Raw genomic sequence first — 17,442 nt, 5'->3', positions numbered from 1 at the left:
TTTGTTACTAGAAAAATACACATTGAAACCATACTTTGATACCACTACATTACACAGCTACTAGAATTGCCTTTAAACAAACTGACAATACCAAATGCTAGGGAGATTGTGGATCAACAGGAGTTCTTCTTATTCATTGCTTCTGACAACTCAGAATGGTGCAGCCACTTTGGAATAGAGTTTGGCATTTTCTTGTAAACATACATTTTTCATGTAACCCAGCAATCCTACTCCTAGCTATTTGACTCAAGTTAGCTGAAAGTTCACATTCACAGAAACCTACTTTTATTTTGAATATATTTTACTGAATAACATAGTGTAGTTTTGTCATTTCTTTTTTTTTTTCAGCATTTTAAAAGATGTTGTCTCATTGTCTTACTAGATTGCATTTTTTTCTGATGTTGCCTTGTATGTATTGTTCACCCCCAATCTTGTGGCTGTTTTACCCTCTAAATTATAGTTTTATTTGTATTTAAAAATAGATCGTAAATTCTATATATACCCATAGTTAATACCTATAGTATTTTCAATGTACATTACTTCAAATTTGATGATAAATTTTTTTCCGAGAAGTCCTTTTCTGAAGCCAAACTCAAAAATGGGGAAATGCTTACAGATTTCCAGCCGGCCCCAAAACGGATATTGTAAATGGCTTTTTGCCTAACTAATGATGATGGATGACTTTCATTTGCCTTTTATCATTTGAACAGTTTTTTGTTCATAATAATAGTTACTGTAAGGTGATGCAGCTGTGGTGAAGCTGTAAAAACACCGTAGTGTCTGGCAATAAGTCCTATCAACAGTGGCTACCTGGATTAGTCTGTTTTGTGTTGCTCTGAAGGAATTCCTGAGACTGGGTGCTTTATAAAGAAAAGAGGTTTACACAGTGAAAACCCGTCTGTACTAAAACCACAGAAAATTAGCTGGGCATGGTGGTGCGTGCCTATAGTCCCAGCTACTTGGGAGGCTGAGACAGGAGAATTCCTTGAACCTGGCAGGTAGAGGTTGCAGTGAGCTGAGATCTCGCCACTGCACTCCAGCCTGGGCGACAGAGCGAGACTGTGTCTCAAAAAAAAAAAAAAAAAAAACAAACAAACAAACAAAAGGTTTACTTGGTTCCCAGCTTTGCAGTCTGTAGGAGAAGCATAGTGCCAGCATCTGCTTCTGGGTGAGAGCCTCAGGAAACTTCCTGTCATGGTGGAAGGCAAAGGGGTAGCCAGTGTATCACATGGCAAGAAAGGGAACAAGAGAAAGGGGGCAAGAGAGAGAAGGCAGGAAATACCAGGCTCTTTTTAACAAGATCATTGTGTGTCCTGATGAACCCATCATAAGTTGAAAATATCATGAGTTGCAGTATGTTTAATACACCTAATCTGAACATCATAGCTTAGCCTACCTTAAATGTGCCCAGAACAATTATATTAGTCTACAGTTGGACAAAATCACTTAACACAAAAACTATTTTGTAATAAAGGGTTGAATATTTCATCATTTATTGAATACTTTACTGAAAGTGAAGAAGAAAATGGTTGTAGTGTTACTCAGAGAATGGTTTCTACTGAATATATATGACTTTTGTATAATCATAAAGTTGAAAAATTAAGTTGAGCCATTGTTAATTTGAGGACCATCTATATGGTATTTTTTGTTCTACAAGTTATGTATTTTTGTTGTAGTTTTCTGTTTTCAACATTTTTTCTTTTAAATCCTTGCACACATTTTGCTACTTGTTTTGTCTGCTGTCATCATTGTTATTGCTGTTTTCTGGATCTGTTTAAATGGACTGATTTTCTTCCTGGTTATGGGTTACATTTTCCTTCTTGTTGGCATCATAGTATAAAATAATACTTTTGGCAAAATAATTAATAATTTATTCAACCATACTTCTGTTGATGGGCAATTATGTTGTTTTTCCAGTTTAGTGCTATTGCAGACAATGATGCAATGAATATGTGAATGCATTTTGTTTACATATTAAAATGCATCTTAGCATAAATTATTGCGAGTGGAATTTCTTGTCAAAAGGCATATGTATGTAACTATTTGATATATAATGCCATATTACTCTTTGCATAGAGTACACATATTTATATTATTTAAATAAGTGCTGAATTATTTTTGAGTTTAAAAGACAACCCTCCTTTGACATGGCTCATAGCACAACAGGCCAGGCTTTTAGTTGTTTGGTTCTTCAGCAGATTGTCACATACTCATCTTCTGGCCTCAGCATCAAAGTACTTGAATGTGATTCTTGGAGACATCCTTTTCACACAGTCATATGCCAAATGTGGCCATTGTTCATTTTCTTGTTAGACTTAAGAAGTGTCAGTTTGATCGTATTATAAATGGTACTGCATTTTTTGTTATGTCTAATGGAATAATTGAGCTATATCTATCTTTAGGAAATGTAGGAGGGGGAAATGAGGAAGTATTAGTCAAAGGGTACAGAGTTTTGGTTGTAAAGATAAGTCTCAGAAATCTGTTGTACAGCATGGTGCCTATAGTTAACAATGCTGTATTGTATGGTTAAAAATTTCCTAAGAGGATAGGTCTTATGTAAAGCGTTCTTACTACAAACACACAAATTAGTAATAGTAAATAAGAGAGTGGGAGAAAACTCTTGCAGATGATGAATAGGTTTATGGCATAGATTGTGGTGATGAGTTCACAGGTGTCTACTTTGCAAGCTCATCAAGTTGTATATATTACACATATATACACACAAACTTTTTGTATGTAAAAATGTTTAAAAGAATGTTGAATTTTAAAAAAGAAAAGACAACACATCCTAGCCTGCTTATATTTTGGGGAGTTATGATGATGGTAACGGTCACAACAGTGGCAACACAGTTATTGTAATCATTATAAATTTAATAGAGACTATAGAGACTTGGTTCCACTTCTGAAGATTTTTTTTCAGTATGGTTGGATCTTACAAAGGTGCTAATGTTTGTGATAAAACTTTGAAAGTAGCTTAGTTTCAACTCTGCGGTAAAATCTTGACATAATGATCATCTGTTTATATATATAATTTTAAACATTCTGTAATACATAAGGATTTGAAGATTGCAACAATAAATTTGCTATGTTTTATTCTGACACTGTACACATATTTTGATTTTCAAATTATAGTATTATAACATTTTGTGGTGTGCAGGTGGCAGTGTTCAATTTTATGCTTAAATAATGATAGCAAAAAATGCAATTATTTGTGGAATAGTTTATATTCAGTTTCTGCTGCATCACTCAGAATGTTAGTTGCTGTAAGAAGAGGCTTTTTTTCTTTTTTGGTTGTTTGTTTTAGTCGCATTACTTCACTTTGCAATTAGAATCTACTATAATATTACCTACTGAAAGCAGGGATTTTTGTCTGTCTTGTTCACTGCTACATCCTCAATGCCTAGGATATGTAGTGTATTTTATGTAATAGAAACTGAATGAGTAGTTTTTGAACATATAAGTGAATGGATCATCGTGTTGTATAGATTTATGTAAAATGCGTGGTAGATTTATTCCAGTTGCTTTCCATTATAAATGTTGATAAGAACCATGCCGCATATTTAAAAAATAAATAAAACTTACATAACATGAATGACTGCACTAAATGAAGTATATTATTTAGGAGGTCAGTTACTTACTGGTGGCATAGTAGAGAATGCTTCCAAAGTGACCATCCTGAAGAATGGAGACTGCAGCTCATTGTCATTTCTTTTATTAATACTTCAAATATGCTCCCTTCTCTACTGCAGCTGTGAAACTTTTCCTGGTCTTCTCAGGAACTTTCTCTTCTCTGTTTTCTGTTGTGAATTATACTTTCATTTTTTAATTCCATTTTTATCTTCACCACTGGCTTTTTCTTTGCTATACCTTTTAATTTTATTTAATAAAAACTATCGCTTTGGGGAAATACCATTTGATGTTGAAAGTGCTCTGTATCTACACCATTCATAATGGTAACCACTAGACACAGGTGGCTATTGAGCAATCAAAATGTGGCCTACTGTGCCTGAGGAAATACATTTTGTTTCTTTTTTTCCCAGACAGAGTCTTGCTCTGTCACCCATGCTGGAGTAGAATGGTGCGATCACGGCTCACTGCAGCCTCAGCCTCCTGGGCTCAAGTGATCCTCCCACCTCAGCCTCCCAAGGAGTTGGAACTGTAGTAAAAACTGTGCACCACCAGTTTTTAATTTATTTATAGAGACAGGGTCTCACTATGTTGCTCAGGCTGGGGAAATAAATTTTTAATTTTAATTCTAATTTAAATAGTTGCATGTAGTAGCTATTAAAGCAGACAGTGTAGCTCTGGGTCTTACTATATATATAATTATTGGTCTACCTTCAAATAATACACCAGTTCATGTGTAGTGAGAACTTGACTTCTGTGCACTTCCATTTCCTCCCTCTCATCTTTTTTATATTTTGTCATATGTTTTACATCTACATATATTATAAACCCAGTGATACATTATTGCCATTTTGAGTTTAACAGCTTTTTAACTTTTAATGTGGTTAAATTAAGCGAAAATATCTCTGATTTTTTAGATTTCACCATTTCTGGTGCTGTTTTGTGTGTGCAGATCTGCATTTTATCTGGTATCATATTCCTTGAAAAATTTCGTTTAACATTTTTTATAGTACAGTTTTGCTGGCACAGAATATTTTTTAACTTCTTTTTTTTCTGGAAGAGTGTTGATTTTGCCTTTATTTGCCTTTGTTTTGCCTTCATTTTATCCAGTGAAAGGTATTTTCACTGGATCTAGAATGCTCAGTTGCCGTTTTTCCCCCTTGGTATTTTAAAGATGATGCCCCATTGTTTTTTGACTGGCCTTCTCTGTTACATGTAGTGTGTTCTCACTTTTTTTTCTCTGTATGTAATATTTCTTTTTTTCTAACTACCTGAAAATTTTTTCTCTTTCAGCGTGTTTTTTTTTTAAGCAGCTTTTTGTCTACATTTTAAGTTTGCCCTACTAGCAATTCTCTGCATTTCTTTGAGCTGCGGTGTTTTATCATTTTTTTACTTTGGAAAATTCCCAGCTAACATCTCTGTAAGTATATTTTCTTCTCTGTTCTTGTTTTCTTCACATTATTAAACTCCAGTTACACCTGCAGTAGATCATTGGATATTATACTACAGCTTTAAAATTCCTGTTCTTTTTTTTTTTTTTAATTTCAGTCTGTTTCTTCTTTTGGGTTTCATTTTGAATAATATCTATTTACCTCTTTTAAGCTCACTGATTTGTTTTAGCTTTGTCTAATCTTCTGATAATTCTGTTGAAGATTTTCTGATATTTCATTTTTATGTTCATTTAGCATTTCTTCTTTGCTGAATCCCTTATCTGTTTTTGTATTTTGTTCATATTTACCATGAGATCCTTTAATACATAAATTACAATTATTCTAAGTTTTCTGTCTGATAGTTCAAATATCTGATTCATTTATAAGTCTAGTTCTGGTGTTTGCCTTGTCTTTTGACTATGGTTTGGGTTTGTTGTTAACTTTAAAAAAAAAAGTTGTGTGTGTGTGTGTGTGTGTGTGTGTGTGTGTGTGTGTGTGTGTATATAATTGTTTTTTGTTGCATGCCAGATATTTTAGGTAAAGGGCAACAAAGATTGAGGTGGATAGTATTTATGCTCAGAAATGGGTACCTTTCTTCTTTGATGATGTTTGTGCATGTGGATTGGGATGGGGCAGAGATTGAGTCAGTCCAACAGTGACTTGAGTTGGATTTGTTTTTTTGTTGTCATTGTAATAGTTAAATTCACTGAATCAGAAACTTGAAATTCCTGCAGTAGTGGACTGCTTGCTGTTTCTTCATTCTTGGTTTGGAGACTGGGGTGCTGGAGTGTTTCCTCAGTGTTCCAGCTCCATCCTTCGCTTTTAGCAGGTCTTTGGATGCCTACATCACAGCGTGACCTCTCTTCGTATTCTTTGTAACTTTTGATAATATGTACTTTCTATTTTTGATTGTTTATATTTTCTTATCTTTCTTTGAAGATTGTTGAGTTTTATTTTGACAGGCAGATAATTTACTTTTGGATTACACTGATCCTTTTGTAGCTTGTTTTTAAGCTTTGTTAGGGCTCTTGTTGGCATAGCTTTTATTCTATAACTGGAGTCAGTAGACTTTGGTTTATGAGCCATATCTGGTCCACAGCCCGTTTTTGTATAGTCTGTGATCTAAGAATGGGTTTTACATTTTTAAAGGGTTATAAAGAAACAAAATAAAATTAAGAAGTATATGTGACAGAGACAGTATATGCCTCGCATAGCCTAAGATACTTATCTTGCCCTTTACAGAAAACATTTTCTGATTCCTACTTGCTTAATTCTAATTTCTAAGGTGTTTTATTTCTTGGATTTTTACTGAATGCTGCAGGTTTTCTCTGTGGTATTTTTATTGTACCTGGTTGGAACTCATAGGTCTCCCAGCTTTGCCTAATCTTTGAGATATGTTCAGCTTTTAGCTACCCAGTATTTAATTTTTCTCTTTCTGATAATTATCCTTTGCAAGCTTCATGAATTCTTACTATAACTTAGTTTCCCGCCAAAGACTCAAAGGATCTCCTATGCAAAATTTGGAGCTTTCCTTCTGAGTATCTACCTCCTCTTTAGTATAATGACCTGCAAATTCCACCTCCCTTAAATTCCCTGAACTTTGGTCTTTGTCTTCTCACCTGAGGAAGATGGCTGTGTTTTGTTTGGGTTCTTTCTTTCTGTGCTGGTGTTCAGCGAATGGTGTTCAGCTGGCAGAAGGGTGAAGTGATCATAGGGCTTACTTTTATTAACTTTCTCTCAGACATTACAGTCTTCTTTGACCTTTGCCCAATATCTGAAAACAGTTTTTCTAAATATGTTTTTTAAAGTTTTCTAGTTTATATGTGAGGCTAATCTAGTAGTAGTTATTCTTTCATGGTTGGAGATGGAACTCTGTTTAGCAGCTATTAATAAATATGCTTTTTAACCTCTGGTATTTAAACCAATAATTGTAATTATATCTGTTAAATCTCTTATTTGCTGTAAATTTGAGTTTTGTTTTATGATATGTATAAGAGGTATTAGCAGAATACATAAGGAAATGTGATTATGATTCAGTTCTGTCCTGCATCTTGAATACCTATTCTGTGCCCAAGGCGTTCTACAACTTGCTAGAGACGGAAAATAACACATGAAGTGAAGATCAGGCTTTTAACCTTCTAGGGAAGGTAGACATATGTATTAATTATTTATTGCTACATAACAAATTACCTTTAGACTCAGTGGCTTAAAGCAACAATTTATTATCTGTTGGTCAGAATTTAGGGATGGTTTAGCTGGATCCTCTGGCTAAGCTCCATCTCCTAGGTGAGGGTCTTTAAAAAGCCTGCATTCAAGATGTGGACCAAAGCTACAGCTGTGTTGAGGCTTGACTGGTGAGGGTGCATTTCTAAGCTTGCTTACATTCACATGGTCATTGGCAGGATTCGACAACCTTGTGAGGTGCTTGTGGTCTTAGGACTGAGCACTTTAAATCTTTGTTGACAGTTGTCTAAAGGCTGCCCTCGGTTCCTTTCCACATAGGCCTCTCTGCATGATGACTCACAGTATGGTAGCTTGTATAGTCAGAATAAGCAAGCAGGGACAATGTGAGCAAGACACAGAAGCTCCAGTCTTTTGTAACCTTATCTTGGAAGTGAAATTCTGTCACTTTTACTATATTCTATTTAAGAAACAAGTCACTAGGTCCAGCCAACACTCAAGAGGAGGAGATGATACGAGGGCATGAATAGTGGATGCAGAGATAGTTAGCAGCCATTTCAGAAGCTGCCTACAACAGCATGTGGCATATTAATTATATAAATAATCATAAATGGGTCTATAAAATAATGTAACAACATCAATATATACCACATAATAATTTGCTGCATCATGTGCTGAGGTGCTTCCCTATTGATGATTATTTTATTTAAGCCTTTTCCACTATTCTCTAGGAGAGGTGATATTTATTATCTCCAGTTTACAGATTGTTCAGTGAGGTTACCTAGCTATGATGTAGCAGAACTGAGACTCCAGGCTAGACACTGCTGATTCTAGCACCCATACTTTTAATTTTTATGTCTTGTCAGCATTAAAATAAAATTACTTTTTTTGGAGCACTTCTTATGTGCCAAGCATTTAAGTGGTTTATATAATGTTAACCTTATTTAAGGCTCATAGCAACTCTATTAAGTCTCCTTATCTTACTGATATTACACTCTAGCTTCCAGATTCAGAAAAGTACTTTGAAAATCAAATATATTTATTGTTCCAGAGACATTAAACAAATATTACGCAAAGAATCTCTGTAAATACCAAAAGAAATGAAACATTTAAATACCTTAGTACCTTAAAAAAGTGATATCAATCTAGCGTAGGCAACATGCTGAGATTTTGTCTCCCTCTCTCTTTTTCTTTTTTTTTTTGAGACAGAGCCTCGCTCTGTCGCCCAGGGTTGAGTGTGGTGTTGCAATCTCTGCTCACTGCAACCTCTGCCTCCCAGGTTCAAGCAGTTCTCTGCCTCAGCCTCCTGAGTAGCTGGGATTACAGGCACCCACCACCATGCCTGGCTAATTTTTGTATTTTTAGTAGAGATAGGGTTTCACCATCTTGGCTAGGCTGGTCTTGAACTCCTGACCTTGTAATCTACCCGCCTCAGCCTCCCGAAGTGCTGGGATTACAAGCGTGAGCCACCGTGCCCAGCCAACTTTGTCTCTTAAAAAAAAAAATCACTAATTAAATAAATTTGCAAAAAGAATCCTGGCACATTTCAGTCCATTTAGTATTTTGCAGAAGAAGGGTACTATGTGAGTCTTTAGTAGTAATAAATTTATAAATTCTTGAAAAGAAAGCCCACTCTGAGAACAAATCTCAACAAACACTGCTATATAAATTTTAGTCAGAAATTAGCTGATATATGTAATTAATTTTTAATTTTTTTTACTAATTTGAACTCTTTTTACTAATACTTTCACAAGTAAGTTGATTGGCCTTCATATCAAAGGCTGTACATACTTTCTTCAGTCATATCGTTGTCTTTGCAAAGTGAGTCTTCTAAATGAAGAAAATAAGATACATTAGTTCTTCATGGTTAAAAGGCAAACCATAAGACTCTTTTGGCTGAATGTGGTGGCTCATACCTGTAATCCCTATACTTTGGGAGGCTGAGGCAGGTGGATCACCTGAGATCAGGAGTTTGAGACCAGCCTGACAAAATGGTGAAATTCCATCTCTACTAAACATACAAAAAATGAGCCAGGCAGACACCTGTAATCGCAGCTACTCAGGAGGCTAAGATAGGAGAACCTCTTGAACCCTGGAGGTGGAGGTTGCAGTGAGCCAAGATTGTGCCACTGCACTCCAGCCTGGAGACAGAGCGAGACTCAAAAAAAAAAAAAAAAAAAAAAAAAAGCACTTTTGGTCTTTTAGGCCAATTAAATTTAATCAACCAAGGAATGTCTTTATAAGATATATGTTGACAATAACAAATATGAAAGTTTATTAATGACCTTATTTTTGAACCATTTCCTTATAATAGCATTCTCTCACTTTCTGCATTGCCGTTTACCATCTTAAGTAGGGCATAAATGCAGTTTAAGCTATATTCATTAGTGCCAACTAAGTGCCAAATACCGTTCTTAGTGCCTGGGATACATCAGTGAACACAGTGAACAAAATTATGGCGTTTATATTTTAAAAGCATGGTTCAGACAATAAACAGTAACCATAAGTAAGTAAGCAAGCATTCATTATAGTTAGTAGATAGGGAAAAAATTCTGTACTTGTTCTTTTAAACCTTGCAGAGGAAAATTGCATAGAAAACGACTTGTTTTTCAGCTCTACTTGGTTTTGTTGACCCCAAAACTGGGGATTTAAAAAATACTGGCAAAGACAAAAAAAAATCATGGGAAAGTCTCTCTAAAAACATAGTTCAAATGATGTTATTAATTTAGAAAATGACCATGTTTTGCTCCTATAATAATGTATTGCTTTTTACAACTCAAGTATTATCAATATTGATGTATAATATAGAATTTAATGTCTTAGATATTTTTGGTAATGGTTTATAAAAAATGGAAAGTGTTTTTTGTTATACAAATTTTGTTATTCAAAATTTGTTTCTGTAAACTGTTGTTACTGTTCAAGTTGTGCTGGCTTTAAATATTACAATTTTATTGTAAACCCAAGAAAATGTTTCAGCATGTCTTTTATTGTTTAAATTACTCTTTTAAGAAAGCTACCTTTGCTTTGGTTGTTTATCACAGTTGTCTGTTTTCTGCATTACTTTTGCAGTGAAGGGAAAGAAAAAATTTTTAATATCTGATACACAGTTTACCCTCTGTAGTTGCAGTTTTAGTATTCTTGATTCAGCCAGCTACAGATCAAAATATTTGCCAAAAAACCCCCCAAAATCGACTATTTACATAGCATTTCAATTGTATTAAGTGTTATAAGTAATCTAGAAATGATTTAATGTATTTGGGAGGATGTGTGTAGGTTTTATGTAAATACTATGCCATTTTATGTAAGAAATCCAAACATCTGTGGATTTTGGTGTCTGTGGAGGGTACGGAGGGACAACTGCATATCTTAATAGCTTGGAATTAACTAGGATATAGTATAGTTTCAGCATATAAGTATAGTAACATTTTACAGTGTTGCATATGTTGTCACAAAATTTTTAATTGAAATATTAATACTTACATTTTTTGGCTGACTTACTGAATTGAATCAATTTCTTATGCCATCAGAATGAATTCATTTTTTATTTGGTTTGTAAGTCACAGAGCCCTGGATATCTGTGTTTTTTTTAACATAAGATGACAAGTAGGGGATACCTGAGTTCAGAGGAGTGGGGATTTGAGAAAGAGTTTTAAGAAAGGGATGGGATGAACAATGGAGTCAATAAAAGAGTGTTTTGATAGATTTAAGAATAGTTATTAAAACAACAGACAACTTTTACTTGGATTATTCCTTTTTAATTTGGTTTTCAAACAGTTCTCAGCAAGTACAATCCTTTTCATTGTATGTTTTAGCCATTGTAAATCAGTAGCATTAAGGTAAATGATGTAGGAATAAATGGGAAGGAAGTAGAGTGTTTCTAGGACAACCATTTGAAGAGATTTTCTTCTCTTTGAATATTTGGTGTTTTAAAAACAATTGAGATTTAAGGTGCAAAAGTGGAAAAATAGTGGCCCTGTGCTCTGATTTTGAAGCCTCTCCTCCATCTTTTCTGCCAATCTTTTTACCACTGATTGGTGGTCAGGTGCCCTCACATTCAGTCTTGTATACAGAAACTATTTCTTTTTTCTCTCTTCTTTTTTATATGGAACACTGTCTAGACATATGATTTCTCTTCTATAGCTTTAAAATTATCAAAACATTTTAAAATTAAAATTTTATAGAGATGGGGTTTCACCATCTTGCCAGGTTGGTCTCGAACTCTGGGTCCAAGCAATCCTCCTGCCTTGACTCCTTCCAAAGTGCAGGGATTACAGATGTGAGCCACTGCGGCTGGCCTGTCAAAAGGTTTTAAATTATATTTTTGCCTACAAATTCTCTCTTTGGGGAGAAAATAGTTTGGTTTCCAAGGGAATTTTAAGCCTAATGATGGAGAAATGACAAATGATACCTGTAACCAAGCCTGGAAAAGAATGTGCATTTGTAGTTTAAGATGCACAGTAACTAGGATGTAGCTGGTACTAGATGTTTGTTGTAATTGTTGGTGTTTTTAATAAATTTGACGAAGCAGTAGTCTAGCCTGGTTCATTTGAACCTTTGCTTCTGATATTTGGAATGACTGCCAGCTGGTGAATGGCTATGATAACCTTTACTTGGCTAATATGCATGTCAGTTTTAGAATTTATCCTAAAAGTGACAATTTGCCTGTCACCTGCAGAGTTAAGTGGTATAATGGCAGCTGAACAGTGAGGGAGGAGAGTGGAGTTGAGAACTGGTAGAAATGAAATCACTCATACAGGGAACATGTTTTTTCTTGAGATAATGAACATACTACCCCAAAATAACATGGTTGAGTATGTTTTGTTTTTGATTGATTGTTCAAAGATATAAGTTTTAAGTCTTCATATATAAACTATTGTATAATTATGTAAGAAGGAAAAGAAAATGATGATGGCACTTTGAGGACTTTCAGGCTTAGAGCTAGTCTGTTATCTGGTAGAGCACTAACGTACATGGCTGATTTAATATACAGATTAACAGATTTAAAACTTTTACCCTTTACTTGTTATTAGGCAGTTAGGTTATCTTCCAGCTTGTTGGCTAGTCAACACCAATGTGTTTCCTTTAACTCCAAAAATCTCAGCATATGCTGTTTTATATATCTTAAATAATTTAAATACATTTCTTACTCTTTCCACAGCATGTAGAGTCCATGAAGTACGGGACGATAAAGCTTCCTACACATACCACCAGAAGGATCTCTTTGAAAGATTCACCACAGGACTACTAGAGAGAATAATTTGTCCGAAGCATCATGTGTTGAAACAACAGAAGTCTATCCACCTGTGCACTAACTAGAAACAGAGTTACAATGTTTTCAATTCTTTGAGCTCCAAGACTCCAGGGAAGTGAGTTGAAAATCTGAAAATGCGGCCATGGACTGGTTCCTGGCGTTGGATTATGCTCATTCTTTTTGCCTGGGGGACCTTGCTATTTTATATAGGTGGTCACTTGGTACGAGATAATGACCATCCTGATCACTCTAGCCGAGAACTGTCCAAGATTCTGGCAAAGCTTGAACGCTTAAAACAGCAGAATGAAGACTTGAGGAGAATGGCCGAATCTCTCCGGTAGGTCCTAAAATACTTAAGGAAGAATGATGAAATACTGTACTTTGTTTTAGGTGTAGGGCTTCATTCTGCTAGGAAAATAGTTAATTATTTTTATAACCGGCTGTCTTTGTCAAAAGACGGTTTTCTATCTCCGTATATTTAATACAGAGCAAGTTTGTCCAACCCACAGCCCATGGGCCACAGATGACCCAGGACAGCTTTGAATGAGGCCCAACACAAATTTGTAAACTTTCTTAAAACATTCTGAGATTTTTAAATTTTTTTTTTTTTAAGCTCATCAGCTATCATTAGTGTTAGTGTACTTTATATGTGGCCCAAGACAATTTTTCTTCCAGTGTGGCCCAGGGACATCCCAAGATAATTTCTCCATAGTGGCATCATTATTTTGCATATGAATTTTAATGTAGAAAAACTATGCCATTTAATTTATGTACTTGTATTTCATTTACAGTTACATATTAAAAAATTGATGTATTAAATCCAAACTATGATTTAAACTAGTGTATATTAAAAATTTTATATGAACTGTAACAAAGATATTCTAATAACTGGGAGGCTGAGTTAGTCTAACTATAACTTATTAAAATGTAGAAGTGAAAGTTTGTCATTAAACAACTGGATCTGGAATCCAGAAGATGATTATCATTGTTATTTCTAGTCTGTAAAAAATGTGACATATATCTATTAGAAGACATCAAGTGTTTGGAAAACCACAGTCTCCTATATATTTTCAGGGAGCAAGTAAACATAATATTACATAGGCGATCTCTGAATTTTTTTCCAAAGTTATTGAGGTAAAACATTACCTAGTATCTTATATGCAAAGATGATCGTGTAGTACTTGCTCTCTCAAACTAGAGAAGCCAGAAATGAAGATTTGAGAGTCATTACTTCAGAGGTGGTAATTAACCCTAAGGGAAGTGGTATAGAGAAAAAGAGCTGAAAGTTCATTTCTCTTTGAGAAACACATAAATTAAGGAGTAGAAAGTGGAAACATCCAGTTGTGCAGAAAGCTTTTAGAATAGTTGGGGAAGAATAGAGAGGGAGAGCTGTTACGGAAACTGAGGAACGTTCTGTGAGGGAAGAATGTAGTTGACAGTGTTAAATTACCCTTGATGCTATAGAGAGGATGCCCATGGTCCTCTCATTTTCTACTCTCACTGCCCTTCACTCTTTGTTTAGAACTCGGATTTTTCCCTTTGTCTACAGTCATAACTTTTTCTTCACCATAATGTTATTTGGGTCCTTTTATGTCCTTTGAAAGGCAATGCTAGGTGTTAAGATAAAAATGAATGAAACATTATTATTGTCATTTGTTGTAGTACCATTCAAGAAGATAGCAAGTGGTCAGGGATCAGAAAGTGGATAGAACTTCTTGAATTTGTCTATTATTTTCTTTCCTACTTGGGGTACTCAGGGAACATCATATAGAAAGGTGATCTTTCAGTAGAGTCTTATTCATTCTAAAGATTGATAATTTAGGGGTTAGTAATAATAGCTGTCATTTATTACATGCCAGGTACTGTGCCAAGGACTTTGCATGGATCATCTCATTGAATTTCACACTATCTTTCTGAGATGTTAGTACCATTTTTGTAACCGTTTTACAGATTAAGAATTATAGAGATGTTAAGTAATTTAATTTGCTGAAGGTCACACTTTTCACAAGTGGTAGAGCCTACTTTGAATCTCAGTAGTATGACTCCAAAACCTAAACTCTGAATGACTGTATTGCCTTCCTGAGCAGAAAACAGAGAAATCAGTGACCTAAACGTCTTAGTATGAGACGTATGAGATCACCAAGAATAGCTACTATTCTAGTTGATTTTGGAGTTTGCTTTGATTGTAGTAAAATCTCCTTCTATATCATGGGAATTTTGCTCCTAAAAATATTTTTCCCCTTAACAATTTAGGCTAATAAATAATTGCTCACTTTTCTTGTGGTTCCATCTTCAATACTGATATTTTAGTTTGTTTATTTCTGACTGCCAAATGTCTTGTTTTTGTTGTTTGAAGGGAAAGCTTGCCTTTAGTATGAATTTTTCTTTCTGCAAAATAATCTTTAGGTCTATTAAGTCACTTTCTTTATATTTTATATGTTGAAATTAATTTCTTAACTACTACATTTAAATGTAGAGACTAATTCTAAGAGCTGAATCACCTAAGTCAAAGGGTATTACCATGTAATTACAGTCTGAAAACAGACTAAGCCAATGAGCCCGTGTTTATATAAGGGAATATAATTTCAGGAAAATAGTTTATAGTTATTTTCCCTCATTAGGGAAGAAAGCCTCCTTGGGCCCTTTCATTGACTTTACTGCTGGGGCCGTTTGTGTTTCTTCCAAAGGGATGTCGTTTTAGAGCCCTCTGGCATGAAAGGAAGAGAAATGGAGGTGCTACTAGCATTGGAATTTTTTTTCCCCTTATAGTAATTAAGTTAATATTTTGTACTTCATTTGTTATGTCTTTTTCTTGTAAGAAAATATGTTCACAAGTCAGACTACAAAGGATTGGTTCAGATGTTTATAACTAGGTCATTTCTTTGCGATAAGGCATATGGATTGGAGTTGGAAAGCAACACAGAAGCTTGGAACTACAATTTTTTAGATTTTGTAGATTCAAGACAATAATTTGAAAAGCACTTAACAAATCTTTCAGTAGAATTTTCTGGATTTTGTTGATAGTGTTAGAAATTTAGGAAAATAATTTAAATATATCGCAGAGGGATGCAAATGTACAATCACGATATATAGGAGGTTGCAGTGTATTTGTGTAAATTTGATCTATTGATGAGTAATGTCCGTACATAAAATTCACTCACTTTATCATAGATGTCTGTGAGTTTTGGCAAATACTTAGTCATGTAACCATCACAAAAATTATAGATGAATTCTACCTCTCTCTAGAATTCTGTTGTTCCCTCTTATGGTCAAATTCTCTCCCTACCTCCTGTCCCTGGCACTTACTGATCTGCTTTCTGTCACACTTTTTTACTGTTTCAGAATGTCATATAAATTGAATTACGTAGTATGTAGCCTTTTGAGTCTTTTTTCATTTACCATAATGTTTCTGAGATTTATCAATATTATTGTCTGTATTAGTAGTTCATTCTTTTTTATTGCTGAGTAGTATTTTTATTCTTTTTAAATGTTGAGTAGTATTCCATTATATTGATGTGTCTTAGCCCATTTAGCGTTGCTATCACAGAGTACCTGACACTGGATAGTTCATAGAGAAAGAAGTTATTTGGCTCATGATTCTGGTGGCTGAAAAGTCCAAGATTGAACAGTTGCATCTGATGAGGTCCTCAGGCCGCTTCAATTCATGGTAGGAAGTGGAAGGAGAGTAAGCATGTATAAAGAGATCACATGATAAGAGAGGAAGCAAGACAGAAACCGAGGAAGCCAGACTTTCTTAAACAACCTGCTCTTTTGGTAACTATTCCATTCCCATGAGAAGGAGAACTCAGTCATCTCTGAAGGAGGAGCATTAATTTATTCATGAGGGATCTAGCTGCATAACCCAGATACCTCCCACTGGGTCCCACCTCCCAACACTGCCATGTTGGGGATCAAATTTCAACGTGAGTTTTGTTGAGGACAAACCACATCCAAATCATAGCAAGATCTATCACTTTTTTTTTTTTTTTTTTGATCCATTCACCAATTCAAGAATGTGAGGTTATTTCCATTTTGGGGCAGTTGTGAGCAAAGTCACTATTAACCTTTGTTTCATAAACTTTTGTATGACCATAGTTTTATTTCTCTTGGGCACTCCCACTAGGAGTGGTACTGCTGGTCATATGTTAACTGCATATTTAACTTTATAAGAAGCGGCTCAGTTGTTTTTCAAGAGTACCTGTACCATTTTGAAATTCTTACCAGAAATTCCTGAGAGTTCTACTTGCTCTCCTCCTACCCAGCATTTGCAAGTGTCAGTTATTTTTATTTTAGCCATTGTAATAGATATGTAATACTATCTCATTGAGGTTTCAATTTGTATTTCTGTAATGAATGATACTGGCCATTTTTTAATGTGTTTATTTGCCATTCATATGTCAACTTTGGTGAAGTTTTTATTCACTTCACCAAAGAATCTGTTGCCTATTTTAAATAATTGAACTGTTTTCTTTTAATAAGTTCTTTGAAAAAATCGTTTTTTAAAAATATATAAACACAAAATTATATTTATTAGTAATATAAAATATGGTATAATATAATGAAAAACAAAAACATAGTGACATAAAACAGTCATTTATTTGCCCTTGATTTTTCCAATTTGGGTTAACTCCAGCTAGGCTTTTTTTCTAATTATAAACAGGGTCACTCGTGTGGCTGCAGTCATCTGGTGGCTTGGTTGTGATTGGGCAGTCCAAAATGACCTCACTTACATATTTAGCAATTAGGTTGACCATTAACTGGCTCGCTTCCATATTTCTTTTCTGGAAGGATAGCCCAGATTTCTTACATGGTAGTGTTCTAAGAGGAAGACAGCAGGAATTGCATGGCCTCATGAGACTGAGCATCAGAAGTAACACAGTGTCAAATCTGCCACATTCTGTTCATTGCAGGTCAAGAGGCCTACCCATATTCAAAATAGAAGAAATAGATACC

At 34.7% G+C, this 17,442-nt stretch overlaps 1 protein-coding gene across 10 annotated transcripts in view; it reads left to right on the top strand.

Annotated features, from left to right (window-relative positions):
- Positions 1-17,442, top strand: part of FUT8 (fucosyltransferase 8) — a 354,455-nt gene that overhangs the window by 153,986 nt on the left and 183,027 nt on the right. For 8 of the 10 annotated variants that reach the window (XM_017892453.1, XM_017892444.1, XM_017892446.1 and 5 more), the window contains one exon: positions 12,397-12,826. The exons of 1 other annotated variant lie outside the window; for it this stretch is intronic. In XM_017892453.1, coding sequence (XP_017747942.1) covers positions 12,624-12,826 — 203 coding nt within the window. In that variant the 5' untranslated portion in view covers positions 12,397-12,623. Of the gene's footprint in view, positions 1-5,025; positions 5,048-12,396; positions 12,827-17,442 lie in introns of those variants that run through there. One more of the 10 variants, XM_017892447.1, reaches the window with a different exon arrangement.

This window comes from Rhinopithecus bieti, unplaced genomic scaffold (genome assembly GCF_001698545.2).
Source record: "Rhinopithecus bieti isolate Rb0 unplaced genomic scaffold, ASM169854v2 scaffold_20892, whole genome shotgun sequence".
In the NCBI taxonomy this organism is placed as follows: Eukaryota; Metazoa; Chordata; class Mammalia; order Primates; family Cercopithecidae; genus Rhinopithecus; species Rhinopithecus bieti.
The sequence above is the reverse complement of the archived record's forward strand: the minus strand, read 5'-3'. Positions and strand labels throughout refer to the sequence as shown.